General features: G+C 43.6%; 3 protein-coding genes across 4 annotated transcripts in view; 2 read left to right on the top strand and 1 right to left on the bottom strand.

Moving 5' to 3' along the window:
- Window positions 1-3,671, top strand: part of LOC129327485 (C-type lectin domain family 2 member D-like) — a 21,368-nt gene extending 17,697 nt beyond the window's left edge. For both annotated transcript variants that reach the window (XM_054976183.1, XM_054976184.1), the window contains exon 6: window positions 320-3,671. In XM_054976183.1, the coding sequence (XP_054832158.1) occupies window positions 320-536 (217 nt within the window). In that variant the 3' untranslated portion in view covers window positions 537-3,671. The remainder of the gene's footprint in view (window positions 1-319) is intronic.
- LOC129327486 (killer cell lectin-like receptor subfamily B member 1B allele C) lies at window positions 2,950-26,405 on the bottom strand. The gene is made up of 7 exons (XM_054976185.1): window positions 26,309-26,405; window positions 13,405-13,503; window positions 11,607-11,762; window positions 9,533-9,711; window positions 7,961-8,073; window positions 6,424-6,517; window positions 2,950-3,008 (listed from the first exon to the last, which is right to left on the bottom strand). Exons 1-7 carry the CDS (start codon window positions 26,379-26,381, stop codon window positions 3,000-3,002), a joined length of 723 nt encoding a protein of 240 aa, XP_054832160.1. The 5' UTR covers window positions 26,382-26,405; the 3' UTR covers window positions 2,950-2,999.
- LOC129327487 (methyltransferase N6AMT1-like) lies at window positions 15,268-21,722 on the top strand. Its single transcript, XM_054976187.1, has 2 exons — window positions 15,268-15,355; window positions 18,301-21,722. The coding sequence occupies exon 2, from the start codon at window positions 18,525-18,527 to the stop codon at window positions 19,164-19,166; it is 642 nt and encodes a 213-aa protein (XP_054832162.1). The 5' UTR covers window positions 15,268-15,355; window positions 18,301-18,524; the 3' UTR covers window positions 19,167-21,722.

Genomic DNA, 26,405 nt, shown 5'->3' with positions numbered 1-26,405 from the left:
CTTCCCGTCATCTACACTTTACCCCCAGGAAACTGGGTACTCGTTTTACTGACTTCGGGAGGATGGCTGAGTCAACCTTGAGCCGGCTACCTGAACCCTGGCTTCCGCCAGAATCAAACTGAGGTCATGAGCAGAGCTTGATTTAAACAACCAATAAACATGCGCTAGCATACCCTTCTTAGCAAGGGATGAAGATTAGTGGAGACAGATTGCCATATCTTGTACCAGTTCATGCTTCCAAGATGTCTTCAGAGGTAGGGACAGCTGCCTATGGCCCACAAGTCAAGTGGCCATGATGATATTTGCCGTCCTGTTACAGATTCGAGATTGTCGAAGGAGGGGACTGTGCCTACCTGAATGACGAGGCAGTCATGTCCTCGTGGTGCAGGACTAAGAAGAACTGGATTTGCAGCAAGCCAGATGCTTCTGTGCAGCGAAGGAAGCAGGCGGAAGAGAGAGGTGTAAAGCAGGCCTATATGGATGGTGAAGTCATAAATGAGGACTTCAGCAGTGAAGAGCTCAAAGTTGTTCTGTAACTTGTAAAACAACACCTTTTGGTATATGAGGCATCTATCGCATCTGCTTAAATTTTACAGTGGAAAAAGTATTTTTGTACATTTGCTAGTTTGTTAGTTCTGTCCCCAGAGGAAAAGATGTGGTTTGGGTTGATCATGAGGGTCCCCTTGAGCCCCAGGAACTAGATTTCAAGAGCCTCTGTGGGCTGAAACAGGAGGGACGGTAGGAAAGCTCCACCCATGTGTGCTGTGCTACACTTGTGAGTCAAACTATTTTTTCTCAGAAATGTTATTTTTTTATTTAAAAGTTTTGTTCAGTTCCATCCGTTCATGTGTTTATTTGATTATTTAGATTTATTTATTTATAGTCCACCTTTCTCACTGAGACTGAAAGTAGATTACTCGATGTTACCAATGCATATGGGAACATTGCAAGAAAGCAATCTTGAAGCAATCATATGCATGAAGACTGTTTTTGTGTGGTGCTTTAGTGGTGGGCACCTTTAGTGAATGTGCACCTGAGCCCTGGAAAAACACCACACAAAAAGAATATTGATATGTCCACATATGCAGTCACATGAAGGTTGTGTTTTCACAGAGTTTTGTCGGTGTGCACTTTAGTAGAATTGGAGAGGGGGAGTACACATGAACTAGAGGAAATGAAAGCTGTGACAAATTGTGCATGCTCCAATTCTGGAATTAAGGGTGTTGTGTTTTTTTAAAAAAAATTCTTAACCCTGCACATGAGTAACATAGCAAAACAAAAACTGTATGAATAAATGGAAGAACCGGAAAGCAGCAACCTGTCCACACACCCAGGGCTGGGTACAAAACTCAGAAATTAACTATGCAGGATTCCTAAGGCATCAGTTCCACTTTGGAAACTTCTTGTTCTCCCCCACTCATTGTTGACTGAAGAGCATAGATAGACTCTTGGTCCACTCAGGGCTGGTTCAGGGCATTTATCCCTCCAACCAAGGGATAATTGCCTCTGCCCATGCCACATCTGGATGGATCCAAGAAGTGATGCTTGTCAGCTCTCATGCCCATCCTCCCCAGGAGCAAGCTGAGCCCCTGTGGGGCATTACACCCTTCTCACTTAGCCTCCCTAAAACAGTCCCGTCTTTGGAGAGTTGGCCCTGGATCCACTCCCAGTGTAAAGGAATACTTACAGCACCAATTCCTATAGATCCTTGGGGGGATTTCACTGCTCTTTCCCACCACTGCAAAAATTCTCCACTTACTCCTACTATTTACTCCATTTACTCCTATCCTCCTCTTCTTGTTCTTTAGTCAGTGACTGATCCAAAAGAGGAAGAAAACCTGCTTTCTTAACTTTTGGTGACCCCTGCTGGGGCTTTCAAGACAAAAGATAAGCAGAGATAGTTTGGCATTGCCTGCCTCTTTCTCAGTGGCCTCCCATCCAAGTACTAACCAGGGCTGACCCTGCTTAGCTTTCAAGATCAAGGTTGGGATAGCCTGGGCCATTCAGGTCAAGTCAGTAGGATTAGAAGGGTGTAACTTCGTTCAGGATTGCAAGATACTGGAAAGCAAAACCAGGAGCATCACCACCTCTGAATGATACAGAGCGGAGAAGACTAGCAGTACAGCAGTACAGCTTAAGCAATAAAGATCCAGGCAATTGAGAAAGAGAGGAGTTTGGTACTTTTAGTAGCATCTTGTCTGGATTAATTGAAGGGGGTCATCTTCTTCTCCCACCTCCATCCCTGCATAGCGAGGAACTGAAAGGGAAGTGATGGGAGTGGGAAGGGAAAGGTGTAGCTATTTGGGAAGGAAATTCTGGATGAGGGTTTTTTGCTTTCCAGATACTCCTTTATGAGATAGGAGGGATACACTTTCCGGACTTTTTCTTTTCTTCCATGGAGATTGACATGATATATAAGCATTATCTTTCTGGTTTAGGAACATATCCCACACCACCCCTTCTCCAAAGAGCTCAGAGCAACATACGTAGCCCCGCCCCTTATATAACCCTCACAGCAATCCTGTGAGGTAGACCAGAATGTGATTGATCCAAGCTTCCTAGCAGTTTGGTGAACTACTACACCACATTGGCTCACTAATGATATGACAGTGACACTTGGAATTCGATTTACTTTAACTAAACCTTTGGAGGATAATCTGTATCGTTGTGCAAAACAATTGAGTTGGAAAGACATTCCAGAAACCATAATTGTTTCTGTTGATAGCAGGAAAGGTGAGAGAAAAGCAGTTCAATAAATAAAGATAAAATCTTCCTAAACTAAAGCAAGAGTGCTCAAAACTTTCCAGACCAAGAAATATTTTTATATGACAACATTGTTTTCATTTGCATCAGGAATACAAAACATCCCGGACTTCATCTATATCACAAAAGATTTCATTTGGCAAATCCATGATAAGGAAGTATTGCAGGATTCAAAAGCAATCTCATTCCCTTTTAAGGTCCCGCAGGAATTGAACTGGTCTTTCGCAGTGCTTGGTTCAGGCCACCTAATGGAAAAGGCAGACACTGTTAGATATTACTGTGATGCCTGATTATATCAGATTTTACAACCCTCACATTTCTTTTTTTGCAGATAAAAAGTGTATTGGAGAAGAAAAAAATAATACATTAAAAAGACACAAACAATATATAACAGAACATTTAAGCTAGAAAATATTGCTCCTCTCCATCTCCTTACTTTATATTCCGCATTTTATATTCAACATTATATTCAATATTTATATTCAACATTTTAAAATACTAATTTTCCAATCAGTCTGCTTCCATTAAAACTATTCTTAGTTTTTCTTAATTACCAGCTACATAGTCAAAAAGAACTTTCCATTGCTCTTGAAATTCTAAGAGCAAGGCAAAAGGACAGGGGGAACGGTCCCAAACTCCAAGGCAAAGGCACACTAAGGACACGCCAAAAGACCGCTGCTGCAATCCAAAGCTTTATTCACAAATGCCGGCTGCTCCCGGCGGGAGATTGGCAACAGGTTTGCCGGGCTAAATTGTCCCGTTTCGCTCACAGCTTCATCAAAAGCCACAAATAAATTCTACAATGAATTATACAATACATATGTTGGTTACATCACAAACTGAAAACAATGTACATTTTATTTTAAACAGTGTAACAAAATTTCAATAAAGATTGCAACAAAACATTACCTTAGTGTAAAGCGTATTTAATAACCTGCTGGACAAGAATCAAGTTTCTTCTTAGTTTTAGTTAAACAGAATTTCCTCTCTTGTCAGCAGTTACGTGAGCGGGCAGCAGTTAAGTAGCCTGCCAAACATCCAATTTGTAACTGAAGGAGTCAGATTTAAAGGGAAACCAGACCAATTTTGCATTAGAAAGCTACCCCAGAAATGGGGTGAAATCTATCTCCTGGTTAAAACCATTAGGGGCCATTGTCCTGAGATTAAAAATCCATTTAGCTTCCAACCGAAGAAGTGCTTTTCGATCTATTTTCCCACCATTTGGTTTTAGTACCTGAAGGACTGTGTAGACAAATTCCCGCTCATTTCTGTGATGCTGAATAAAGTGCTGCATCAAAGGTGCATCTGTAACAGCACTTCTAATTTTAGACATATGCTCCTGTATACGGAGCCTCACTGTACGAGTTGTACTGCCAATATATAGGAGGTTACAAGTACACTTGATACCATAAATCACCCCTAGTGTGCTGCAAGTAGAGAAGTCCCGCGTTTGCAACTTCTCTTTGGTCACGGGATGTAAGAATTTATCTACATTAGCAGCCATGGGACAGATATTGCAATGGCCGCAAGAAAAGTGGCCCATAAGCTTGTTTGCCACCACAGGGGTATGTGTTTTTCCAAAGTCAGAATGTACTATCATATCTTTAATGGTTTTTGTTCTGCGGAAACCAACCAAAGGAGGTAAGGAACAACCTGAAACGTTCTGTATTACATACCAGTTTTTTCTAACAATCCTAGCAATCATCGGTGCTAAGGGCGAGAAGTCAATAGACCAAGCAATTCTGTTTGAAGTTTTCTCAGTGGAATGTGCTAATAGGGCACTTCTAGGCGTTCTGTTAGCACGCTGTCTAGCCTTTGTCACTATGTTAATTGAATAGCCCCTTGTAATAAAGGCTTCCTGAATTTTCTTCGCCTCTGTGTGATAATCTTTAACATCAGTGGAATTACATTTAACCCGTAAAAAATGACTGAATTGGATGCTCCGGATTAAGTTTATATTGTGATGGGACATATAGTGAAGGTAAGCCCATTTGTCAGTCGGTTTCCTGAAAGGTTTCACGCCAAGTGTATTTGGTGTCCTCTTGTATATAATTACATCTAAGAAATTGATCTGATGTTGATGGGAATGCCACACAAACTTAATATTAGGGTCTACCGTGTTCATCCAGTTCCCCAAAGCAACTAGATGTATACTGCTCTTCAGGATCATGGCCACATCATCTAAGTATCTTTTGTAATAGATAATTTCCTCAAAAAAGGGGTTGACCATGGAGTTTAAGTAAAATGATTTTTCCAAATCTGCCATATATAGTACAGCAATGCTAGGTGCTGCCGGGCACCCCATTGCAACTCCCTTGCACTGATAGTAAAATTGATCCAGGAATCTGAAATAATTTTTCTCAGTTATGATATCCACTAGCTGTAGTAGGAAGTGGGTGGGGGGAATGTCATGTGATCTTGACAGGAGTGCTTTCTCCACTACTGCTCTTGCACCTTCATGGGGAATCGAGGTGTAGAGAGACTCTACATCCATAGTAACTAAAGATGCCCCCTCCGGAATGTGTAGTTGTTCAATAGACCTGATCAGTTCCATTGTATCTTTTAGATAAGTGTCAGTGCTACGTGCTATGGGTTGTAATATGTGATCAACATAAAAGGCTAAAGGCTCTAAGACTGAGTTAGACCCACTGACAATGGGACGGCCAGGGGGAGGGAACTTGTTCTTATGGATTTTGGGTAAAACATAAAAGATGGGTGTACGTGGAGAATCATTAACCAGATCTCTGTGGAGGGCATCTGACACATCCCCCGACAGTAAAGCCTCATTTAAGACTATCTTGATAAGCCTTTGAATATCAAGAAGGGGATCCCGCCTGATTGGCAAATAATGTTGAGTGTTGCCTAATTGAAGTTCTATTTCCTTAACATAGTCTGACGTGTTTAACACAACCACTCCGCCGCCCTTGTCAGCGGGCTTTAAAGTAATAGAATCATCCTTATCTAGATCCCGAAGTGCTTGGCATTCGGCTCTTGTTAGATTTTGCCAGACCTTTTGTGGTCTGGACTCCAAACGTTCTATATCCAGTAACACCAAGCGTTCGAATGTTTCAATGAAAGTGTCATTTATTCTTGGTACAAAAGTAGAACGATGTTTAATGCCTCCTACCCGGATAGATGTTTCCTGTGCTCCAAAAAACTTCCTCAAATTAATCTGTCTAAGTAACTTAAATAAATCTACCCGCGTCTGGAAATTGTCATATCGAGGTGTTGGGACAAATCCCAGACCTTTGTTCAGCACTTTTACCTCTAAATCAGAAAGTGGCCTGTTGGACAAATTAAAAACTAAGTGCGATACCTCCCCCGTCTGGATCGGTTGCCTCTCCCTAAAAAAGACGCACTACTTCTCTGATTGCCATATGGTATGTCTCTATTCCTAAGAGTCCTGACACCCTGATATTAATCTCCTGACAGGTCTGTATCAGACAGGTCAGTGGTGTCAAAGTCTAAACCCGCCTGTCTCACTGAACCCCATGTGACCCGTTTCTTCTTACGTTGCCCTTCAGAGCAGCCATTTTCTCCAGGGGAACTGGTCTCTGTTGCCTGGAGATCAGTTGTAATTCTGGGAGATCTTCAGCTACCACCTGGAGGCTGGGAACCCTAGCCAGGGGAGTGCACTATGCAAATTTGCAATTTAGTTACCTTGGGAAATATGCTCTCAGGGCTTTCCGATGGTTCTTCAAACGGGAGTGCATTTGCCAAAGTCTCTAAATGTTGAGATTGCACAAGGGAGTTCCTACAGAGTAGAAATAGTTTTGTGCTACTCAAGTGCTCAGTTAACACTTCCATTTCTTACACAAAATCGCTCTCTAAGGCAGGGTTCTGGCATTGAGGAAAGACTCTCTTAATTGGCAGGACTCAGACTCAAGAGTGCAGACTTGTGCTATAAAACAGGAGACCTTCTCTAAATGCTGGACTCTCATTTTAGAGGGCAATTCTGAGCTCTAAGAAGGAATCCTGCCACTTAGAAAACCTCTAGTTGAGCTCTTTGGATTGCTGTGGTGCCCTCAGAGAACAGCATGAGTTTTAAGGACTGGCTCCACATATGGGACTAGCAACAAAGCCTGTTGTGGGAAAAAATACAATGGGCCCTAAAAAGGGGAAGGAAGGAGGATGGGCAGGAAGGCATTCCCTCCTCCTCCATCATTGATCCTGGCTGGATGAAGGTGGGGGGGAGGGGCATGGCCATCTCTGTACCTGATCCCAGCTGAGTGAAGGGGGTGACCATAGCCACCTGCTCTGCACCTGCTCTGGCCGGGTGAATGGGATGTGGGCATTGTCTCCTGTTCTGCACCTGATTCCAGCTGGAAGGGAGGTGGGCATTGCTACCTGCTCCACTCCTGATCCTGGCCAGGTGAAGCAGGGGTGGGCATTGCCACCTACTCTGCTCCTGATCCCAGCTGGGTGAAGAACGGATGGGCATTGCCTGCTACTCTACACCTGATTCTGGCTGGGTGAAGTGGGGGGGGGGCAATTGACATTTGCTCCGTGCCTGATTCCAGCAGGTTGACTGGGGAGGAAGGCGTTGTCTCCTACTCAGTGCCTGATCCAGGTCAGGTGAAGGGGGACAGGCATTGCCTCATGCTCTGTTCCTGATCCCAGCCACATGAAGGGGGTGGGCATTGCCACTGGCTCCACTCCTGATCCCTGCAGGGTGAAGGGCAGGCAGGCATTTCCACCTGCTCCCCTCCTGATCCTAGCTGGGTGAAAGCAGGGGGAGGGCATAGCCATCTGCTCTGCTCCTGATCCCAGCTGCAATGGGGAGTGGTCATTGCAACCTGCTCCCCTCCTGATCCCAGCTGGGTTAAGGGCCGGCAGTCATTGCCACCTGCTCCGCTCTTGATCCTAGCTGAGTGAAGGCGGGGGTGTGCATTGCCACCTGCTCTATGCCTGATCCCGGCCTGGGCTTCCCTCCACAGCAGCACCCTCTGGTGGCACACCAGGGTAGGAAGTGAGTTGTCTTGAATACATTTAGCCTTTTATATAGTAGGATAATGATGTAGTAGAATGCTGAAGTCTGTCAGTAGGAACTTCCCCACCTTGATGTGGTATAGTCCCTTTTACCACCTCAGCATTCTGCCAGCACTCAGTGCTCTTGCAAAATAAAATCTCATGTTTAAGAATGTTCAGTGCAAGGGGTTTCCCCTCTTCAAACAGATGCGATTCCCAGAAGACTCACATGTTTTTCTGTAAGGGAGAACCATCCATCCAAAAGAATTTCTTGTCCCGGGAATTAAATTGCAGTCCAATCCAAACAGCATTCTTAGTCTTTGTGATATTCTCAATGAATCCCTGCAGAAGGGGTGGGGACAGAATGAAAAATAGGTGAGTGTGAAAAAAATTAAAACCAACCAAAGAAACAAAACCAGCCAGCAATGTTTCATTAAATATGATTTGCAGAATGATTCCTTTCCAAGCACTGGTATTTGTGCAATTAAACCACTCTGTTTTACAGTAGTCTAATTCTCCGTGTCCACTCACCAGACAGCAGGAAGTGATATCTGAAGTTTTAGACATTTCAACCTAATAAACATATTTCTCTAGATGTTAAGAACAGGGCTTTTTTTCAGCTGGAACGCGGTGGACCGGAGTTCCGGAACCTCTTGAAAATGGTCACACGGCTGGTGGTCCCACCCCCTGATCTCCAGACAGAGGGGAGTTTACGTTGCCCTCCGCGGCAATCTAAACTCCCTCTGTCTGGAGATCAGGGGGCGGGGCCATCCATGTGACCATTTTATTCAAGGGCAACCTATTGAGTTCCACCACCTCTTTTCCCATAAAAAAAAGCCCTGGTTAAGAAGGTAGCACAGTGGTGTTTATGGAAGCTGTTGTAGTTGAAGCCTGTGGCCTTTTAAAACTTTGGTTGGTCCCAAGTTTATACTTCTAAAAAGATTGTTAAGAAATGTGCCAGTGGCTGCATCCCCGTCATGTCCCCTTTTAAACCAGCATTCAGCTGGGATGTGCATTAACCCAACTTGCTCCTGGATTCATACCACCACATTCCTTCCCCTCTCTCTTCTAGTACAGAGAAGCCCATTTATAAACTGAACCTGGTTAACTGTGACATGAGAATGCAGGTAACTAGAATTTCAAACCATAGTTTGAGGGATAGAATCCTGTTGTGGGGGAGGGGTGGACATGTGTAAACCTTCACATGTCAAGATTAACCAGAGTAAGTTTCTAACTGGGATTCTCAATACAGGAAGGGAGAAGTCAGAAGCGACACATAAGCTTAGCAATACACGTGTGAGACTGACTTCACGGACATCCCAGTGAAATGTGACACCCAAATGCAGCCCCTATTTTTTTTATTGTAGATCTTATTTCAATAAACCAAGGAACCAGGTTATAGATGAGTAAATCCTGTCACATCTTGGAGCCACTGATTCCATTTTAATTCTGTCCCCCCTCCACTGAGTATATGAAGTTATCTTCCTCATTAGCCTATAACACCTCAGTGAGATGGATCAAGCTAAGCGAGAATGGCTGGCTCAAGTTCAGGCAGTGACTTTCATAGTTAAGCAAGCATTTGGACCTGAATCTGCTCAGATACAGTCCAGCACCCTAATCGCTATATCATCTTGGCTTTCAGACTAAAATTTGAGGTGGTATCTATGGGTCAGACAAAATTCCTTTGGAGTCCACATCTGGATTTTGGGCCACCATTGACCAACCCTAATGTCCCATCTTGGTGCTATGTTCCCATTTCTACTCTGCCCCCTCCAGCCTATTCTATAACTTAAACATTTACCTTTTCTTCTTGTTCCCGTATCACCAACAACTGGGCATTCTTCTCAGTGCAAGTTTCATTGCTCTTATTCCAGTCTTTGTATGCCTTACCAAAAAAATTGTAACACTTGTTTCCATGAAACAGCCAATCCTTGGGGCACAGGAAGCACTTCTTTTCTCTGGAAGGATAAATGGTGTTCTCTGGACAATAAATTGATGGTGAAATGTCAGTGTTGTGATTTAAGATTCCTTTTCCTAGCAGCAGAGGACAGCACACACCACACATCATGTAATCCTGAGAAAGGAATGGCACCTCTATAAATGCAAGTCTGGTGGTGGGCAGGGCCAGGGCTTGGCATATTCAAAAATCAGTGTCTCTTGGGAAAGAGAACAAGAAGTGGGGCTTTCTCATATTTAGAGATTAGACTATTTATTTGTTTACTTATGCACAGACTGGCTTTCAGCCACAAAGTCTACAAAAGCAAGTTTTGATAAAGACAGAGTCAAATGGTTCAAAAAATAAAACAATAGAAATCTTACACACACATACAAAAGACCCAAGATGTGTGTTTCTGATTACCAGCCTTGGGACAAAAATCAGGACAAGATGGTGCCCTGCTTGCAAATGTCCGGGGTCCGAGAATAATTGAAAGCAGATATTTGGGCTAGATGGACGTTTATCTGATTCAACCAGGCAATCCCTAGATCAAAAACAAAATCCTTTCAAAAACAAAATCCAACAGGAGGCTGCTGAACTGGAAGTCATATGCAAATTTGACTCTGTCAAGCTGGGACTGAATAGGGACTATGAATGGTTATCACATTATCACAGGTAACAGATTTCCTTTACAGAGGCGGGGTCTGGGGGAGCCCAGGGGTGCCTGGCGTGGGCTTTCGGGGACCACAGATCTCTTTGTCAGATGCATCTGGCAAGGAGAGCTGTGGTTATCGAAGGCTCATACTGCATTGGAATTGGATGGTCTAGCTGTTTGGCTGCTACAAATTAACAGGGCAAACTCCTTTGAAGCCAACTGATCCACACACCAAAAGGAGATGTTTACATATACTAGCAAAGGAATGTTTTGGTTGCACCCTCCCCCTCCCCCCCTAATTGCCTCTTCTCTCTCCTCCCCTTCTCCTCCCTCCTCTTCTATATTTGACCAGTCTCTGTACCATGCATCTGACGAAGAGAACTTGATTCTCGAAAGCTTATGCTACAATAAAATTGGTTAGTCTTAAAGGTGCTACTGGACTCTTTTTGAATTTGCTACCACAGACTAACACGGCTAACTCCTCTGCACCTAGATCAAAGGGCACCATCCCATCTCCCAGAGATTCAGCTATGGAGTGTGAACATGGAAAGACCTCCACTGAATCAGACAATGGGGCACACGAAGTCTAGCATCTCTGTTTTCAGGGATGGCTGGCCAAATGCCTCCAGGAATCCAATAAGGAAAGCTTGTGAGTTTTGAAACAAACAAACAAACACCCTCCCAAAAGTTACCAATGTCGGTTTGACCCATCCTTTGTTGCCTTGGGGCATCACACTTGCCCTGCTTGCTATTGTACTTGGCAGCTGCCTAGGTTGGAAACGGAAGGGGGTGTTTAGCACCCAGGTTCTTCTCTGCCCTCAGGGCCTGCCACCTAGTCAACTCCACCACCCTGAGTCTGGAAGGGGTACACATAGGTTGCCATCTCTGCTTTGGGAAATTTCTGATGATTTGGGGGCAGTGGTTAGGGAAGGTGGAGTTTTGGAAGGAAAGAGGCTTCAGCTTCCTCCAGGAGCTGTCCTCCTTGGCTGCCCCCCTGTATATCTTAATAGGGCTGCACAGTCCACCCATGCCCTGTGGATGCCCCCAGGCTCTCATGCGAGTGCGGGGGATAGCCTTTGTGTCAGGTTGGTCACAGCTCATCCTGCCCCCTCACTCTGCTGGGCTGTCACAGAACTAGATACCAGCGTCCTCCCAACTGGAACCCCCTTGGACATGCCGCTGCCAGACATTTGAGTCGGCTCCCCTGTGCCACCAGTCACGTACAGCCAGCTATCATAGGGCACCCACCACTAGACATCTGATGAGTCCCGGGAAACAAGTTACCTGTGGATCTCCTCTGCTCTTGCTCACACACGTGCTGCTTAAGATAAGGTATCAGGTTCTCCATGCCTGAACTGCAGTTGCTTCTATTTCTGCATCTCTGAGTGGTCGCCTCTGTCTCTGAAGAGGTTTCAAGCTTGGGCTTTGAGCTATGGATAACTTCAGAACAACATTCACATAAAAGGTCATTACTGCTGTCCAGGGCTTAAAACGCATGGGAGAAAGTGAGCTATGAGTCCATTTGCTCCAGCTAATCTGGAATGGTTATCCCAAAGTACATATGTGGTTGGATGATGGGAAGCCAAGTATGTGGGAAGCTGCAAATCACAGGGGAACTGGCTAGAGGGAATTGCTGCTCTCTCTTTGGGCCAGCCCTACAAATGCAACGGAAGGGTCATGAATGGAACAAGCAGTCACTGCATAACAAGGCATGGCAAGGACCTGAATAGATGCTCATGCGCTAAGCAGTGCACTGCAGAATGGGATGGTGGCCCATTCTCTTTGAATAGTGGGGTTCTGTTGGGATGAAGGGAAACACAAAGTGCCTGGAAAAAATGGGTTTGGAACTATGTGGAGACTTCTTGGGTATATCTGCACTGGCAGTTTTGTGAACAATGGCAACACACTGGTGTGCAACTCACAACTATGCCATCCATAGCATCCTACAATGCAGCGGTATATCAAATACATGGCTTTGTGCTTGCTTTGGCAGCACACGTACTAAAATTGGAACGATACAGAGACATGCTGCAACTTGAGGTGTTCATGCAATATAATGTAATAGATGGAAATGTAATTAATTCATTAATACTTGCGGTTACGGGGAAATACCTCATAATCTCAAATTGGATCCTAACTTGCACACAAGTGGAAGGACTGTTCAGAAGTGTTTTGTTTCACAACGGTTTGGTCAGAAGGCTACAATACACAGCCTTTGGGTTCATTATTTATCAGAGGCAGGCTGGTTTTCAGAGAGACTCCCAGTACAGTCTGATGGAAATATATTTGCCACTTTAGCCTTGCCTTGGCAAATACCAGGAGCAGGGCTCATTTTGAGGGGGAACGCGCAGGAATGCAGTTCTGGCAGGTCCCCAAAGAGGTCACATGTCAGGTGGCCCCACCCACCTGACTCTCGGCCATCTTGGGCCCGTTTCAGCCTGGATTGGGGCTGAAACAGCCCGGATCGGGCCTCTGACGGGTGGTAGATCACTCTCCCACTCAGCAGCAGCCCGATCCTGACCATTCTGGGCCCCTTTTCGGCCATTTTCGGCCCCTTTTTACCATTTTGGGCCCAGTTTCAGCCCTGAATGGCCAGGATTGGGTCCAAAACAATCAGGATAAGTGATGTCAGGGGGTGTGGCATGTGCAAATCAGTTATGCTAATGACACACTTCTGGTGATGTCAAGAGGCATGGCATATGCTAATGAGTTATGCTAATGAGTCCGTCCAGCTCTTTTTCTATGAAATGACCCCTGGCCAGGAGGTTTTGTGGGCAGGGCCTAGAGAGGTTGGCAAGAATGTAACATCACTTCCAGGTGACTCTATAGGAATTTCCCCTAATCATTATGATAAAAGGCCACAGAGACATGGAGAATTCTTAGAGCCTCACTATGGAGGCCGTTTTGCAGCCATTTTTTCTCTTCTCAGTTTCTTGAGGGCAGAGGATTGTAGCCACACCAGCTGCAGGCAGGCAAATGGGAAACTTAGATGAAAGTCAATTCGTATCATGCGTTTTGAGAGCTAAGCCATGCAATTCCATATAAGCAAACTGTGGGGTTATATCTGACCACATTTACTTACCACAAACACTAAGCACGATAACTGCCACCAGCAAGAGAATGTAACCAGCACCTCCTACTCGCAGTGCAACATGATGCCATCTGGGGCAGTGGTGGGAATCTGTTTAATTCCATATTTAAGAAACATAAATGAGGAACATGGAATGGCTGTGTTTATCCTCTCATTTCTTCATGTATTTAATGGACCATTTTTTTATTGCACACAGATCTGGATTAAATCAGATGAATTGCAAAATGATCTCCCATTTTACCTAACTGAGAACTAACAGACCAATATGGACCAAATCTTGATGTGACTTTGAGTCTGAGGGGCAAGACTCTTTTGGAAGCACACTTTCTGAACTGTTTTTTCCACTCTGGTGCCATCTTGGTTGGACCTCTCCTAATCCCCTTTTAAAGCTGTCTATGACTACAGCCATCACTGCATCCTCTGGCAGAAAAGTCCACATTTTAATCATTCATTGAGTAAAGATGTACTTCCATTCATCCACCTGAATCTATTGCCCATCAACTTCATTGGATACTCTCACGTTCAAGTATTTCAAGAGATGGAGAAAATGTTCTCTCTGTCCATTCTCTCTGCCCCATGAATAATTTTATAAACCTCTATCATGTCCCTCCCCATAATCATCTCTTTTCTAAACTGAAAAGTCCCAGACTCTTCAAAATTTGTGGTAGGGTATGAGCTTTCGTGAAGTAATGAGCTGTGACTCACGAAAACTCAAACCCTACCACAAATTGTATTAGTCTTATAGATGCTACTAGACTCTTGCTCTTTTCTACAGCTAACAACAGACTAACACGACTACCCATCTTGAATTGGTTTGGGATGAGTGCCTCAAATGTTCTCTGATGAGAAAAGACCAGACAGGTAATGCCTATGGTTGCAGTGGAAGTTCATTGTGGTGCTCAGAGAAGGGCATATGAAAGCCAAATAAGAATAATAAAAAAGACAAGGAACTCAAGTTATATTTCTGCAGTCTCGGGGGACAACTTTGGGAAAGGAGACAAGGATATTGAATGTGTACGATGTGTTTGAAATGTCAGTCTAGGATTTGGGAAACCTGGACTGAAAACATTGGGTGACTACATGACAGTCACTCAGCCTAACCTACCTCACAGGGCTGTTGCAGATAAAAGCAAAAAAGTGGGAAAGCATGGATGTCCCTCCGAGCAAGGGAAGAACACCCCAACAGCTGTACATCCTCAAGCTTTGTTGGAGTTGTGGTGAAGACAAGGCCTCTTCTCTGAGAAGAGGAAAGCAATGGGTGGCACAGCTAAACGTGAGTCCTGTTCCTCTCATCTTCTCTCCACATCACCCCACTCAGGTAACTAAGAGCTGCCACCCACCAACAGTTGCTTTGGGGCAGAGAAAGGATTTATTCATTTATGTTATCTACTGTCTGCCCTTCTCACTGAGACTCAAGATGGCTCCAGAGGGTAATTTTCCTCAGCATGGAGCAGAATTGCATGCTAGGCATTTGCTGAGGTAAGAGAAATGGGGTGATACACAAAAATGAAGGAGCAGTGACCAGGGTGTGCGTGGAAATGCAGAGTGCATTAAAATTGGATGAAACACGTTACTGAAATTGTGCACATTTGTTATATGAACTGTAAGCCATTGGGTTTTCGAGTTGCAAAGCTTGTTTTATGAGAGCCCAGTACTACCACAACGGGACTTCTGTTTTCTGTTGCGTTTCAGGTACGTTATGGGTTAAATAACCTTCTGTGGATTAACCTAACCTCCCTGTATTCTTGTGGGCTGGTCGGGAAAAAGGGGGTGGGCCCCAGAATCAGTAAGACCGCCCCTGGGTGGGTTCACCAGTCCTTAGCGTTTCTTTTACGCGACTCGAAAGGGGCTTGTCGGTTCTGCTGCAAAGGGAGCGCTGGCCGCACAAACAAAGGGAGCCTGAAACGGATGAAAACTCCCGCCTTTTCTCTCCCCTTCCAGGGTAAGTGAATGGGGCGATTCTCCCCACCCACCTCTTTGAATGAGGAACCCGGAAGCTGCATCTGAGGAGCAGAGAAGGAGGTTAGGGAAAATTGAGAAATTAAAAAAAACCCTCCTCGATCCCTTAAGGAAGGATCCTGTTATTTCCCGATTGCCCCTCCCTGATTACAAATCTTACTTTGAGCAGTTTTCCATCCTATTTTCTGTCTTGGGCGATCAGTTCTTCCTCTTCATTTTATCTGAATTTACCAAAAAAGGGGATCGTGGCATAACTATGGTCTGCCTCCTGGTGGGTTATTAACCCCTACATGGAATCTGGTTCCCACGTTACAATCTTTGGTCTACTCAGAAGTACGTCCCATTTTATTTAATGCTGCTTTCTCTGAAGAAACTGTTCTTAAGATTGCAGCGTTTCAGTTGTCTTACACAGAAAGGTACATTTTGGATTACTGAAAAATCAGCAGATACTATGAATTCATGAATAGGGAACTTCTTACCAGTGGTAGTTACCTAGTTCTTAATCAGTATTTTATGTAAATGGTTGGCAAACTAGAAAGTCCTGGCAATTCAAAAGAATATCCATGCTTGATGTAGTTTTGAGCGAAAGATAAATGGGTAGCTAACTCCCAAAAAGTCTTGCTGTAGAACTGATGGAAAATGGTATTTGTACTTAAAGTGCAATGTTTACATTTCCCCTGTGTGTTTTTGTTGGTTGGTTTTCCTGATAGCTTTCTGTTTTTAACTTTTTGCTGACTGGTCACATTTGGGGTAGGCAAAACATAAGGCACGTAGCACTTCAGCAAGTGGAAAATCTCTATCAAAGGTACCAAAGGAGCTTTCCCGACACTATCTCTGAACAGCCCAAGGGACAGCTTTCTAAAAGGTAATAGCCAAAGAGAAAAACAAAAGAAGTAAAATACTGTTGATCAGGACCCATCAAAATGACACATAGCAGTATGCAAGCTTTCGGGTTCTCCTGAACTCTTTCATCAGGCTTAATCCTGTGACCCAAACCTGATGAAGCATTCTGGAGAACTCAGAAGTTTACACACTATTTTGTGTCATGGTGAAGGAGAGACTTGTTGGACTGGTCACCATCTTAACAGTACACAAAAGAGTTTCAAAACTTTGTCTTAGCTTATTGCCCGGTTTGCAGAATCACAGAAAGCAAAATTCAAGACCTTTACACAAATTGAGGAACAAGAAAACAAGCAGGCTGCACCAATCACCAAGAGGAAAGAAGCCAAGGCCAAAAACTGATGCTGCAGGGAGGACATGAACACTTATTGTGGTGATATTTTTAAAAGCCTCCACCAATTTCACACACAGCTTTGGCAGGGGGTGTCTAAATATGTTTATCTCCAGCACTTTCCCCGCAGCTGCTGAACTCACAAAGAAAAATCACTGCATGCAAAACACACAGGAGTTTAGGAGCCCAATCCTCAGCACTTGAAATGGTGCAAGGGAAACAAGATCACCTGGTTCCACAGCAGTGCAGTCCTTTGTGGCAATTTTAAATGGAAGAGTTCAGCTCTAAAACGCTGTTGGTATCCACAGGTCAGATCCATTGATGCTGTAACATCTAGTTTGGCCTTCAGTAGCTACATGTGACACTTTGACATGCCACCTGTGGCTCTTCTGAGCACTGTCCTCTACTGTGGCAAATACACCATCTTTCAGGAAAGCGGGCAAAGGCATTGCCTGGTGAGGCTTGTGACTGGCAGGTGGTTCCCACCTTGAAACAGCCACCACGAGAAGGACTGGAAGATAGGTAAGCTGTCAGCATCCCAAAGGAGGTGACCTCAGGCTGGGGAGGAAAGGGCCATACTGTCCAGTACCTCTCCCCCCAAATCTCCTTAGTCTGTGCACTTTCATCTCAGCACTTGGGCCAGGAAGAGAGCGAGCTGGCTCACAGCTGTGGGAAGGTTGAACACCCCTGAGCTTCCCCTCATTCTCTGGAATGAAGCAGAGTAGCCTTGGCCCTCTTGTTCTCACCTGAGATGCATTGATAAGGGCTGATTCCGCACACATTGGATAATGCACTTTCAGTGCACTTTATCAATCGTTTGAGGTGGATTTTTTGTTCCGCACATGAAAAAATCCGTTCCAAATGATCTATAAAGAGGATTGGAAGTGCATTATCCAACGTGTGCAGAATCACTAAAGGTTTACTTTGTACTAAAACGTTTGTTAGTAAGTTTATGCTGGTATCTTCATTTGCTCCTGTGGGTTCGTATAGCGTTACTCTCTTTGCTTTGAATCTTTTCAAGCAAGGCTCATGAAGGAGTTGCTAAAGCATCATTTAAGTACGGGGAAAAATATGGTTCTTTTATAATTTATTGGCAGGTATTTGAAAAAAATTCAAGTGTGGTTTAGTGGTTAAAGGGTTCAACTAGGATCTGGGAGAACCAGGTTTGAATCCTCTCTCTGCCACAGAAGCTTACTGGGCAACGTTAGACCAGTCACACACTTTCAACCTAACCTACCCCACATGATGGTTGTTAAAATAAAATGGAGGGCAGAATGATGTAAGCCCCTTTGGGTTCCAGTTGGGTAGAACAGGGGGCGGGGGGTATACATGAAGTACATAATGTTCTCTGGATTTTCCGTGAACTTATTTTCAGGTAGGTAGCCATGTTGCTCTGCAGTAGAACAGCAGGATTTGAGTTCAGTGGCAACTTTGAGAACAATGTGATTTTCAGAGATTATAATCTTTCAAGAGTCAAAGCTCCCTTCAGATACATGGTATCTGAAGAAAGGAGTTTTGACTCACAAAAACTTGCACCTTGAAAATCTTGTTGGTCTCTAAGGCACCACTGGATTCAAATCCTGCTGTTCTCAGAGCTACTGAATGAATGGGTGTATTTGTGGGCTGCCGCCTATACAGAATGAGAAGGTATTTGTGATTACTGTTTTTTTTTTCCTTTCCTTTTTTTGGGGACTCAGGGTTGGCACCTCCTGAAGAAGGCGTGGCTAGTGAAGAGGAGCCATCAAACCTTCCAAAAAGAAAAATATTTTGTCATTTTTAAGGATGAATGGTTGACAGAAAATATGTTCAAAAGTTGGCTTAAAAAAATAAACCTTGTGACTGCAGAATGCCTTTAGTGTCGTAGAAGAATTTCTGTGCAGGGGAGCTCCGCTTGCGCGGGCGGGCGGACAAATCAGCAACCATGATCCCCACGCCGTGGCACGAACACGTTGGACCGCAAGGCCAGTACAGCTCAGTTTACGAGCCGGCCGAGGACACCTTCCTGCTGCTGGACGCTCTGGAGGAGGACGCGGAGAAGCTGAAGAGCGCCAGCATTGAAATCTGCCTTGAAGTAGGATCTGGATCTGGAGTAGTTTCAACTTTCGTGGCATCATTTATTGAATCTAAAGCATTATACTTATGTACTGATACCAACTCCGCAGCAGGTCTGTGCACAGCGGAGACAGCTAAGCGTAATAATGTTGACCTTCAGCCCATAATTACTGATTTGGTAACAGGATTGTTGCCCCGACTTCTTGGGAAAGTTGATTTGCTGTTGTTTAACCCTCCCTATGTGGTAACTCCTTCTGTCGAGATAAAAAGCCATGGAATAGAAGCATCTTGGGCTGGAGGTAAAAATGGCAGAGAAGTTATGGACAAACTCTTTCCAGTCGTGTCTGACTTGCTTTCAGCAAGAGGCTTATTTTACTTAGTTGCAGTTGAAGAAAATAATCCAGATGAAATTATAGAAATATTACAGAAATGTGGCTTAAAAGGCACCAAGGCAATATGTAGACGAGCCGGAAGCGAGAATCTCTCAGTACTCAGATTCTGTAAAAACTGAAGACTCTGCATGCTGTTACCAATGTGGTGAGGTTTAATTTTAATGAATTTTTTTTTGTACCCTTAAAAAAAAAATTCTGTGCGATATGAGGGTAAAGGAGCCCTGTTAAATCATGCTGCGGGTGTAAGACACACGAAGGCAGAGGAGGAGTATAGATGGATGCCACAAGTTGCAGAAGTCTTTGAACAAGATTTCTCTGACACAGATCGAGTTCTTGCTGCAGAAGTAGCGGTAGTGTACCACAGCATCATGCACCACTACATTTATGTAAGCCAGGACTGTACAAACAAACTGCTTCCAAGGATTATTGCCTGATTCTGATGTGGCAAGAAAAATGTCTTGTGGACGGACAAAAGCCACCTGTATTGTAGAGAGTGTTTTGGCACCGAGATCACTAGAACGGTTGTTGGAGGACTTGGAAGCAGCATCTCAGTTGGATGTGATGCCTCCAACAAGGGAAACAGGAAATTCTTTCCAGTGACTGTTTGTTACTTTTCTGTAACAGAGGGAATTAAGGAAGGCTTGCTTGATTTTTATAATGACAATGAAGAGACAAGTGATGCGGTTGCAGCACAGATCTGTGGTGTTCTAGAGGAGAATGATCTCAGTTTGAACAGAGTGTCTTCTTGCATTGTAGACAATGAATTTTGGAAAACACAGCTCAGTGTTTCAGAAACTCAAGCAGCTTAACGACCGATAGATGTGGGATGTGAGTCCCATGTCACCCACAATTGCCTCAAAAATGGAAAGAAGGCATTGAGTTTTAATGTGGAAATACTCATCTTGCAAGTATACAGTGAGTTCTCATACTCGGCCAAGAAGACAGACACCCTGTGGTCCTGCTTTGACCTTATAGAAATGGAATTCAGAGAGGTGCTTAGGTATGTGCCAACACAGTGGCTGTCGCTTTTGCCTGCTGTTGAACAAGTTCTGCTGTGATGGCCGGCACTGAGGACATATTTCCTGTCACGGGGAGGAAGAATGTGAAAAGATTGTGTGGGAAGCATTCGTTCCAGAAGAGGACTCATCTCTCCCTTTGTGTTATATTTACTTTCTGCACAGTCTGAGGGCATTGTTTGAACCTGTGGTGAAGAGATTGGAAAGTGCCACTGTCAGCTCCACAGAACTCTATACTATCCTGGAAGGCCTTCACACACAACTTCAGAAAAGGAGAGAGTCATAGGGCCAAGCTACAAGTGACGCCTGACACTAGTTGGACACTTGTCAGCTTCCCTCAAGTTTTGATGGGAAATGTAGGCAGCTTGGCGGAATGTTGGGCAAGTGAGAGTTGAAAAGTCCCTTGGACAGCAGTCGGAGAGCCAAGCTGCAAGACCAGGACGCCTACATTTCCCATCAAAACTTGAGGGAAGCTGACAAGTGTCCAACCTGTGTCATTCGTCACTTGTAGCTTGGCCCACAGTTCTGTGGAAGATCTGCTGATGCCATTCTGGGCAACATCTCTCCATATGACAGGAGGAAATTCAAAACAGAAGCTGACCAAATGTTAACACGATACATTGAAAATCTCAAGAAATGGTATGACTTTGATGCATCCATTTTCAAGGCCATGGCACTGCTCTCACTTGACAGTCCTGTGGCATGGGCTCCATTAAAGAGTCTTGTTACAGCCCTTGGTATTGACATAGACACTGACGAGCTATTTCATGATTTTTGCATTTTTGTCACAATGCCAAGAAAAGATTGTCTCACAGGAACAGAAGATAGAACAGAGGTGGGTGAAGGTTTTCAGGAAAATCCCAGACAGTGGTGAGAGTGAAATGTTAAAGTTGGTCTCTTTTGTACTTTCCATCCCTGTATCCAGTGCCTACTGTGAGAGAGTATTCAGCTTAATGGCTCAGCTCTGGAGTAAGGAAAGAAATCAGCTGAGTGATAGCCTTGTGAAAGCAGAGCTCCAGGTGAAACTGAACTTCAGGATGTCCTGTGAGGAATTCTATGAGTTTGTAAAAAAAACAGCCCAGAGTTGCTTAAAGCAGCACGAAGCCAGGACAAATATCGCTTTCCTGTCCGGAAGCAGAGAGCAGTACAGCCATTACTTTCATTTATGTTGGGATTCCTAATGGTTAAAAGTTTGATCAAATAAAGTGTTTGATCTTAAAGCTATTTGTTGTTGGACGGAGGCTTAGGCTGACAGGAAGCCTGCAAATGATGTAATACAGGGAAAAGGTGTGTGGGTGGGTATGGAAAGTCACATAAGGCTGGAAATTTAAATGTTGAAAGAAGGAAGGAACCTCATACAAAGGGGAGCGTTTAGGGGAGTGACTCGAAAATGGCATCATCATATGCTCTCTCTTGATGACTTTTGACCTGGAAGTGACATCACATCCTTGCTGGGCACTGCCCCCAAATCGCCAGAAATTTCCTGAGTCTGTCTGGCAACCCTGTTTCCTTGTCTCGCCCGCACAGCAGCCATTTTCTCATGACACCCATTTTCTCATTGCCAGGGTTTTCAAATGAAAAAATAAGCAATTGAATAGCATTATATTGCTATACTGTTATACCAATACGTGTATCAGGTTCCCTGAATTCTCAGCTTTCTTTTTTCTTTTTTTAAAAAAAGGACATTTCTAGTCCATTTTATTATTGAGATACAAGAGGGAAAGCATATCTCTGCCAAGAAAGGGACTAGAGACTTTTTTTTAAAAAAAAGAAAGCTGGTAATTCATAGAACCTGATACATATAATGGTGTATTGATATAATACTATTTAATCATCAATTTAAAAAATGAGCCAGACAGGGAAACCTGTCATGTTAAAGCTCTATTGCCCCTGCATTGTATTAGCAGCCGCAGCAGCAATGAGTAAACTGTTCCACCCTGTCCCTGTGTGAAAACCACCTCCATATTTCTTCGTATGCGTAAAGTTCATACTGAAAGAACATGCACTCTGCATGCAGAAAGGTCCAGGCTCAGGGCCAAGCTACACATGACGAATGACACTTGAACGGCAAGTGGATTGAGTGGAGGGCAAGTGAACAGAGAAATACACTTGCCGTTCAAGTGTCATTCGTCATGTGTAGCTTGGCCCTCAGTCCCCAGAATCTCCAGTGACAGGATCTCAGCAGGAGCTGGGAAGGAGTCTTCTCTGTCCCAGGCCCTGAAAAGCTGCTGCCAGTCAGGGTACAATACAATATTAGATAGTACAAGGCAGCTTTATGTCTTCCATATGCAAACCAAACACGTATAACTCTGCCAAGTTCTGTGAACAAGATAGCTGGAAAAAGTTGCTGCATCTTATATGGGAACGGCTGCTGGCAGTGCTTGAATTCACAGGTAACATTTGTTTGCATGAATAATCATAGTTGATGGGGCAGGAGGTGGGCTTTTCTGTACACTTGACTCATTCCTGATTTTCTTAGCAGTTGGCCCCCAAGCATTGGAATTGGTTTGGGTATGATAGATACTTCCACATGTCTGCCCTTCCTTTATATTTTTACAGCAGTGGAGTTGGTTTATTTTGTTCCACATGCATCTTAAATAATCAGGATCTTCCAGTGAAAGTGCTGTCGTCAGTGGAATCATTGGTAACGTCAAAGCACCACCACCCCTTTCTATTTTTTGTGTATGCTTTCAATGTTATCTCGATATAAGGCCGGACCAAGTGCCTCCCCCAGGAGGTAGATGCCAGCACTGGCTGGGAAACCCAACCTCTGTTGGGATGGAGCCCAGAGCAGCAGCAGCTACGTGATTGTCAAACCATGCTGCTTTTTATCGCACCAGTAGTAGCCATTCCCCCCCAACTCCTAGGACTTTTATAATTTGTTTTTTAAAAATGTTATTTTCATAGTGTTGTATCAACCTATCATTTTAACCAGGGCTTTTTATCTGGGAAAGAGGTGGTGGAACTCGGTGGGTTGCCCTCGGAGAAAACGGTCACATGGGTGGTGGCCCCGCCCCCTGATCTCCAGCCAGAGGGGAGTTTAGATTGCCCTCCATGCTGCTCGGCGGTGCGGAGGGCAATCTAAACTCCCCTCTGGCTGGCGATCAGGGGGCGGGGCCACCAGCCACGAGACCATTTTCTAGAGGTGCCGGAACTCTGTTCCCCCGCGTTCCTGCTGAAAAAAAGCCCTGATGGTAACAATACATGCAGCAAATTCTCTGAATTCCCAGATTTCATATTTTTACAAATGTTCTCTAACCCCTTCTGTTGTAGAGATACAAGGGAAAAGGTATATATCTACAATGGAATAGGTTAAAGACTTTTTAAAAGAATGAACACTGGGAATTCAGAGAACCTGCTGCATGTATTGCTGCAATTGTAGGTTGTTATAACACTATGAAAATGACAAGACTAGACAATAACAGCGTGAAAAGAAAACTCGAGTGGGGGAAGGAGTGGTTTGACGAAGACCAAAGTCCAGTAATCAAAAAGTGGATTGGTGGTGGGTGGGACAAATAAAACCAAAAGAAACATTGCACATGCGGGAGGAAAAAAACTCAAAATTGGCTTCCAGAAAAAGATCTGAGTAAATGTCTTAACTGAGGGGAAAATGGGGGGGGGAACCCAAAGCAAAAACTCTATATATATCAAGGATAAATTGAAGCACTATGGAGCCAGAACTGAGGGAAACACCCATGTGGAAAATCCCAGTATATTTTTAAAAAACAGCCCATAGTGTTCTGTCACTGTATAGCAGACTGGATGTCCAGGTGGTGAGTTTTCCTTTCTACCAAAGGGGCAAAGAATTGGAGAAGGGAGAATTCTAGAAGAAGGTAAGCCAGCATTCTGAAGCCCTCCGTAGCTCATTGTGGTCTTCTTAATAGCGTATGTGAATATATAATCTTTTTATTAAAATGGAATAAAAATAACTGAAATTTAAAATATTTCTATTGTGTCCTGTTAATCTTTCACAAGTAAAGGTTAAATGGTATCCCAAAGACAGTAACAACTCAGTAGGCTGGATCTGCCCTTTTAAATAACAAGGGAAGCTGGACCTGCTCAAAATTCCATCCCAGTTCTACAGTATCATGTATATACTGTAATCTTAAAGTATATGGCTGTTGATCACTGGCACCATTGTGAAACTGGCAAGCTCTCCTGAACCAAGTATGCGTAGAATAGACCGGTTTTGGGAAGGGAGCCATGCTGGTCTGCAGTAAAACAGGATTTGAGTCCAGTGGCAAGATTTTCAAGATATAAACTCAAGAGTCCAAGCTCCTTTCTTCAGATATAACAAAATTTTCTTCCCTTCAGATAGAATACACCAATGGTTTTCAAGCTATATGAGAGAACGTCAGAAGCTTGCTAGGAGGTACGCTATAAAAATCATAATATTTGGATTTTGCTCTGCTGTGGCTACGTTACCACAGCACTGTTTGGGGGAGCATCTACATGGTGGTGTCCATTCCCACCCCGGGGGTGGGGGGTGGGACAGGGGTTAAGGCTTTTTAAAAGATTAGTAACAGCAATATCGCAACAGTTCCCGGCTTTCATTTCTGAAAGAAGTCTGTAGCCCCTTTCCTTACAGAGTTATAAAGGGAAAGGTAAGGGCTGCACATTTATACCTTGTCTTATATAATGAAGTGAGCTCTGACTTACCAAAGTAAATACCCTGAGAAATTTTGGTGTTCTTTAAGGTGCTACTGGACTCTTAATTTTGTTTTTCTATAACAAACTGATATAACTACCCACCTGTAACTGCATTTATCCTTGTAGCTCTGCAGCCTAAAGTGTTGGAGACTTACTTTTTTAAAACATGAAAGCTAGAGATTAGAATGTTGTTGTAATATATCATTATTACCTATATTGGTGAAATATAAACACACTAATATCAGTTCTTCCAGACTACAACTCCATCTTCAATAACGACCTATTGTGTTGTTAAAAATATAGTTTTATTTCTTTGTGCTGGCTAGTGGCTGTCATTTAATAGAATGTCACCATCAGTAACCTCAAGCTATTTTGTGCTTTTTTTCTTTTTGGGGGGGGGGGGGTCTTTCTTTTGGAAGATACTAATTCTAAATAGGTAGCTGTGCTAGAGTCAGTTTGGACAAAATTAAACAGAAATCTGGTAACACCATAAAGACTAACAAAATTTATTCCAGCATAAGCTTTTATGAGTTAGAATGAAGTGACTTGTAAACACTTATGCTAGAATTAATTTTGTTTGTGTTTAAGGTGCTACTGCACTTGTATTTAATTCTAGAAAATATCTGTCCCGTGTGGACGTGTAGAATCTAAAGGCTGTGAGCAATGGAGTAAAAAGAAACTTGGCTGCTTTCATACAAGTTAGAGTGGGTACGAGATCAAATCAAGCCTGAATTCTCCTTAGAAGCTAAAATGACAAGACTAAGGCTATCGTACTTTGGTCACGCACAACATAAGACAAGATTCTCTGGAAAAGTCAATAATGCTAGGAAAAGTGGAAGGCAGGAAAAGAGGAAGACCTAAAAGGAGATAGCTTGATTTAATAAAAGAAGCCATGTCCTCCAGTTTGCAGGATCTGAGCAAGTCTGTTAAAGATAGGACGTTTTGGAGGTCTTTCATTCATTCAAAGACGACTTGATGGCACATAACAACAACAAGATAATGCACATTCAATGCAATTTAGCAATGGTTTGCAACAGGATTTTCCAGTGTGAAACTGGAAAATCCATTTGCAAATGATCGCTAAAGTGCATTATACAATTTGTGTGAAAGCAGCCAATGTTTAAGAATACCTTTACAGTCTGCAACTACGGGAAGTTTGGCCATTAATAACCTGCTGTAAGACTCAGTCTAAACGGATTTGAGCTCAGTTCTATCTTGTTGGTTGCAACTGGAGGAAGATTGTTGAAATCTGAGAGCTTTGGCTGCAGAGGGCTGGACACTTAGCTAAAAATCTAGTAACTTTGTTGGATCCCTCTCTTTTGTTCTAAACACAATTCTTAAAACTAACATGAGCTGAATTTGATTACTGCACAAAGTCTTTAGTGCACATTACTGATTGCAATTCTACATCACTGTGCTTAGAAATACAAAGTGAAATTGTAACATTTCACCAAGTGGACCCCCAGCCACATACCAATACAGACTTATTCCCCATTTTTGTTCTGTGAAATTAATTTCTTTGACCATCAATTGGGAAAAATGGGATCCTGCTTTTAAAACAACAACTCAGAAATTAAATATAAAACTGCACTTACAGCAGGCTTGTGGTGGTTCTGCCAGCCCGGCCTCAGGGAGGTTCAGATCAGCATAAATAACTTCATTAGCCATTGAAGCTGAGGTGGTGCTTGGTGG

Source organism: Eublepharis macularius, chromosome 4 (genome assembly GCF_028583425.1).
Source record: "Eublepharis macularius isolate TG4126 chromosome 4, MPM_Emac_v1.0, whole genome shotgun sequence".
NCBI classification, from domain to species: Eukaryota; Metazoa; Chordata; class Lepidosauria; order Squamata; family Eublepharidae; genus Eublepharis; species Eublepharis macularius.
Note: the sequence above shows the minus strand (reverse complement) of the source record. Positions and strands in the feature narration are given on the sequence as shown.

What these genes read in the sequence shown, in the direction of transcription:
- LOC129327487 (XM_054976187.1), top strand. Translation starts at nt 18,525, where the DNA reads ATGATCCCCACGCCGTGGCACGAACACGTTGGACCGCAAGGCCAGTAC.
- LOC129327486 (XM_054976185.1), bottom strand. Translation starts at nt 26,381, where the DNA reads ATGGCTAATGAAGTTATTTATGCTGATCTGAACCTCCCTGAGGCCGGG. An exon ending in TATCGTGCTTAGTGTTTGTG is followed by an intron (nt 11,763 to 13,404) that starts GTAAGTAAATGT and finishes GTTGTTCTGAAG; the next exon opens with TTATCCATAGCTCAAAGCCC. An exon ending in TCTCCCTTACAGAAAAACAT is followed by an intron (nt 6,518 to 7,960) that starts GTGAGTCTTCTG and finishes TCTACTCTGTAG; the next exon opens with GAACTCCCTTGTGCAATCTC.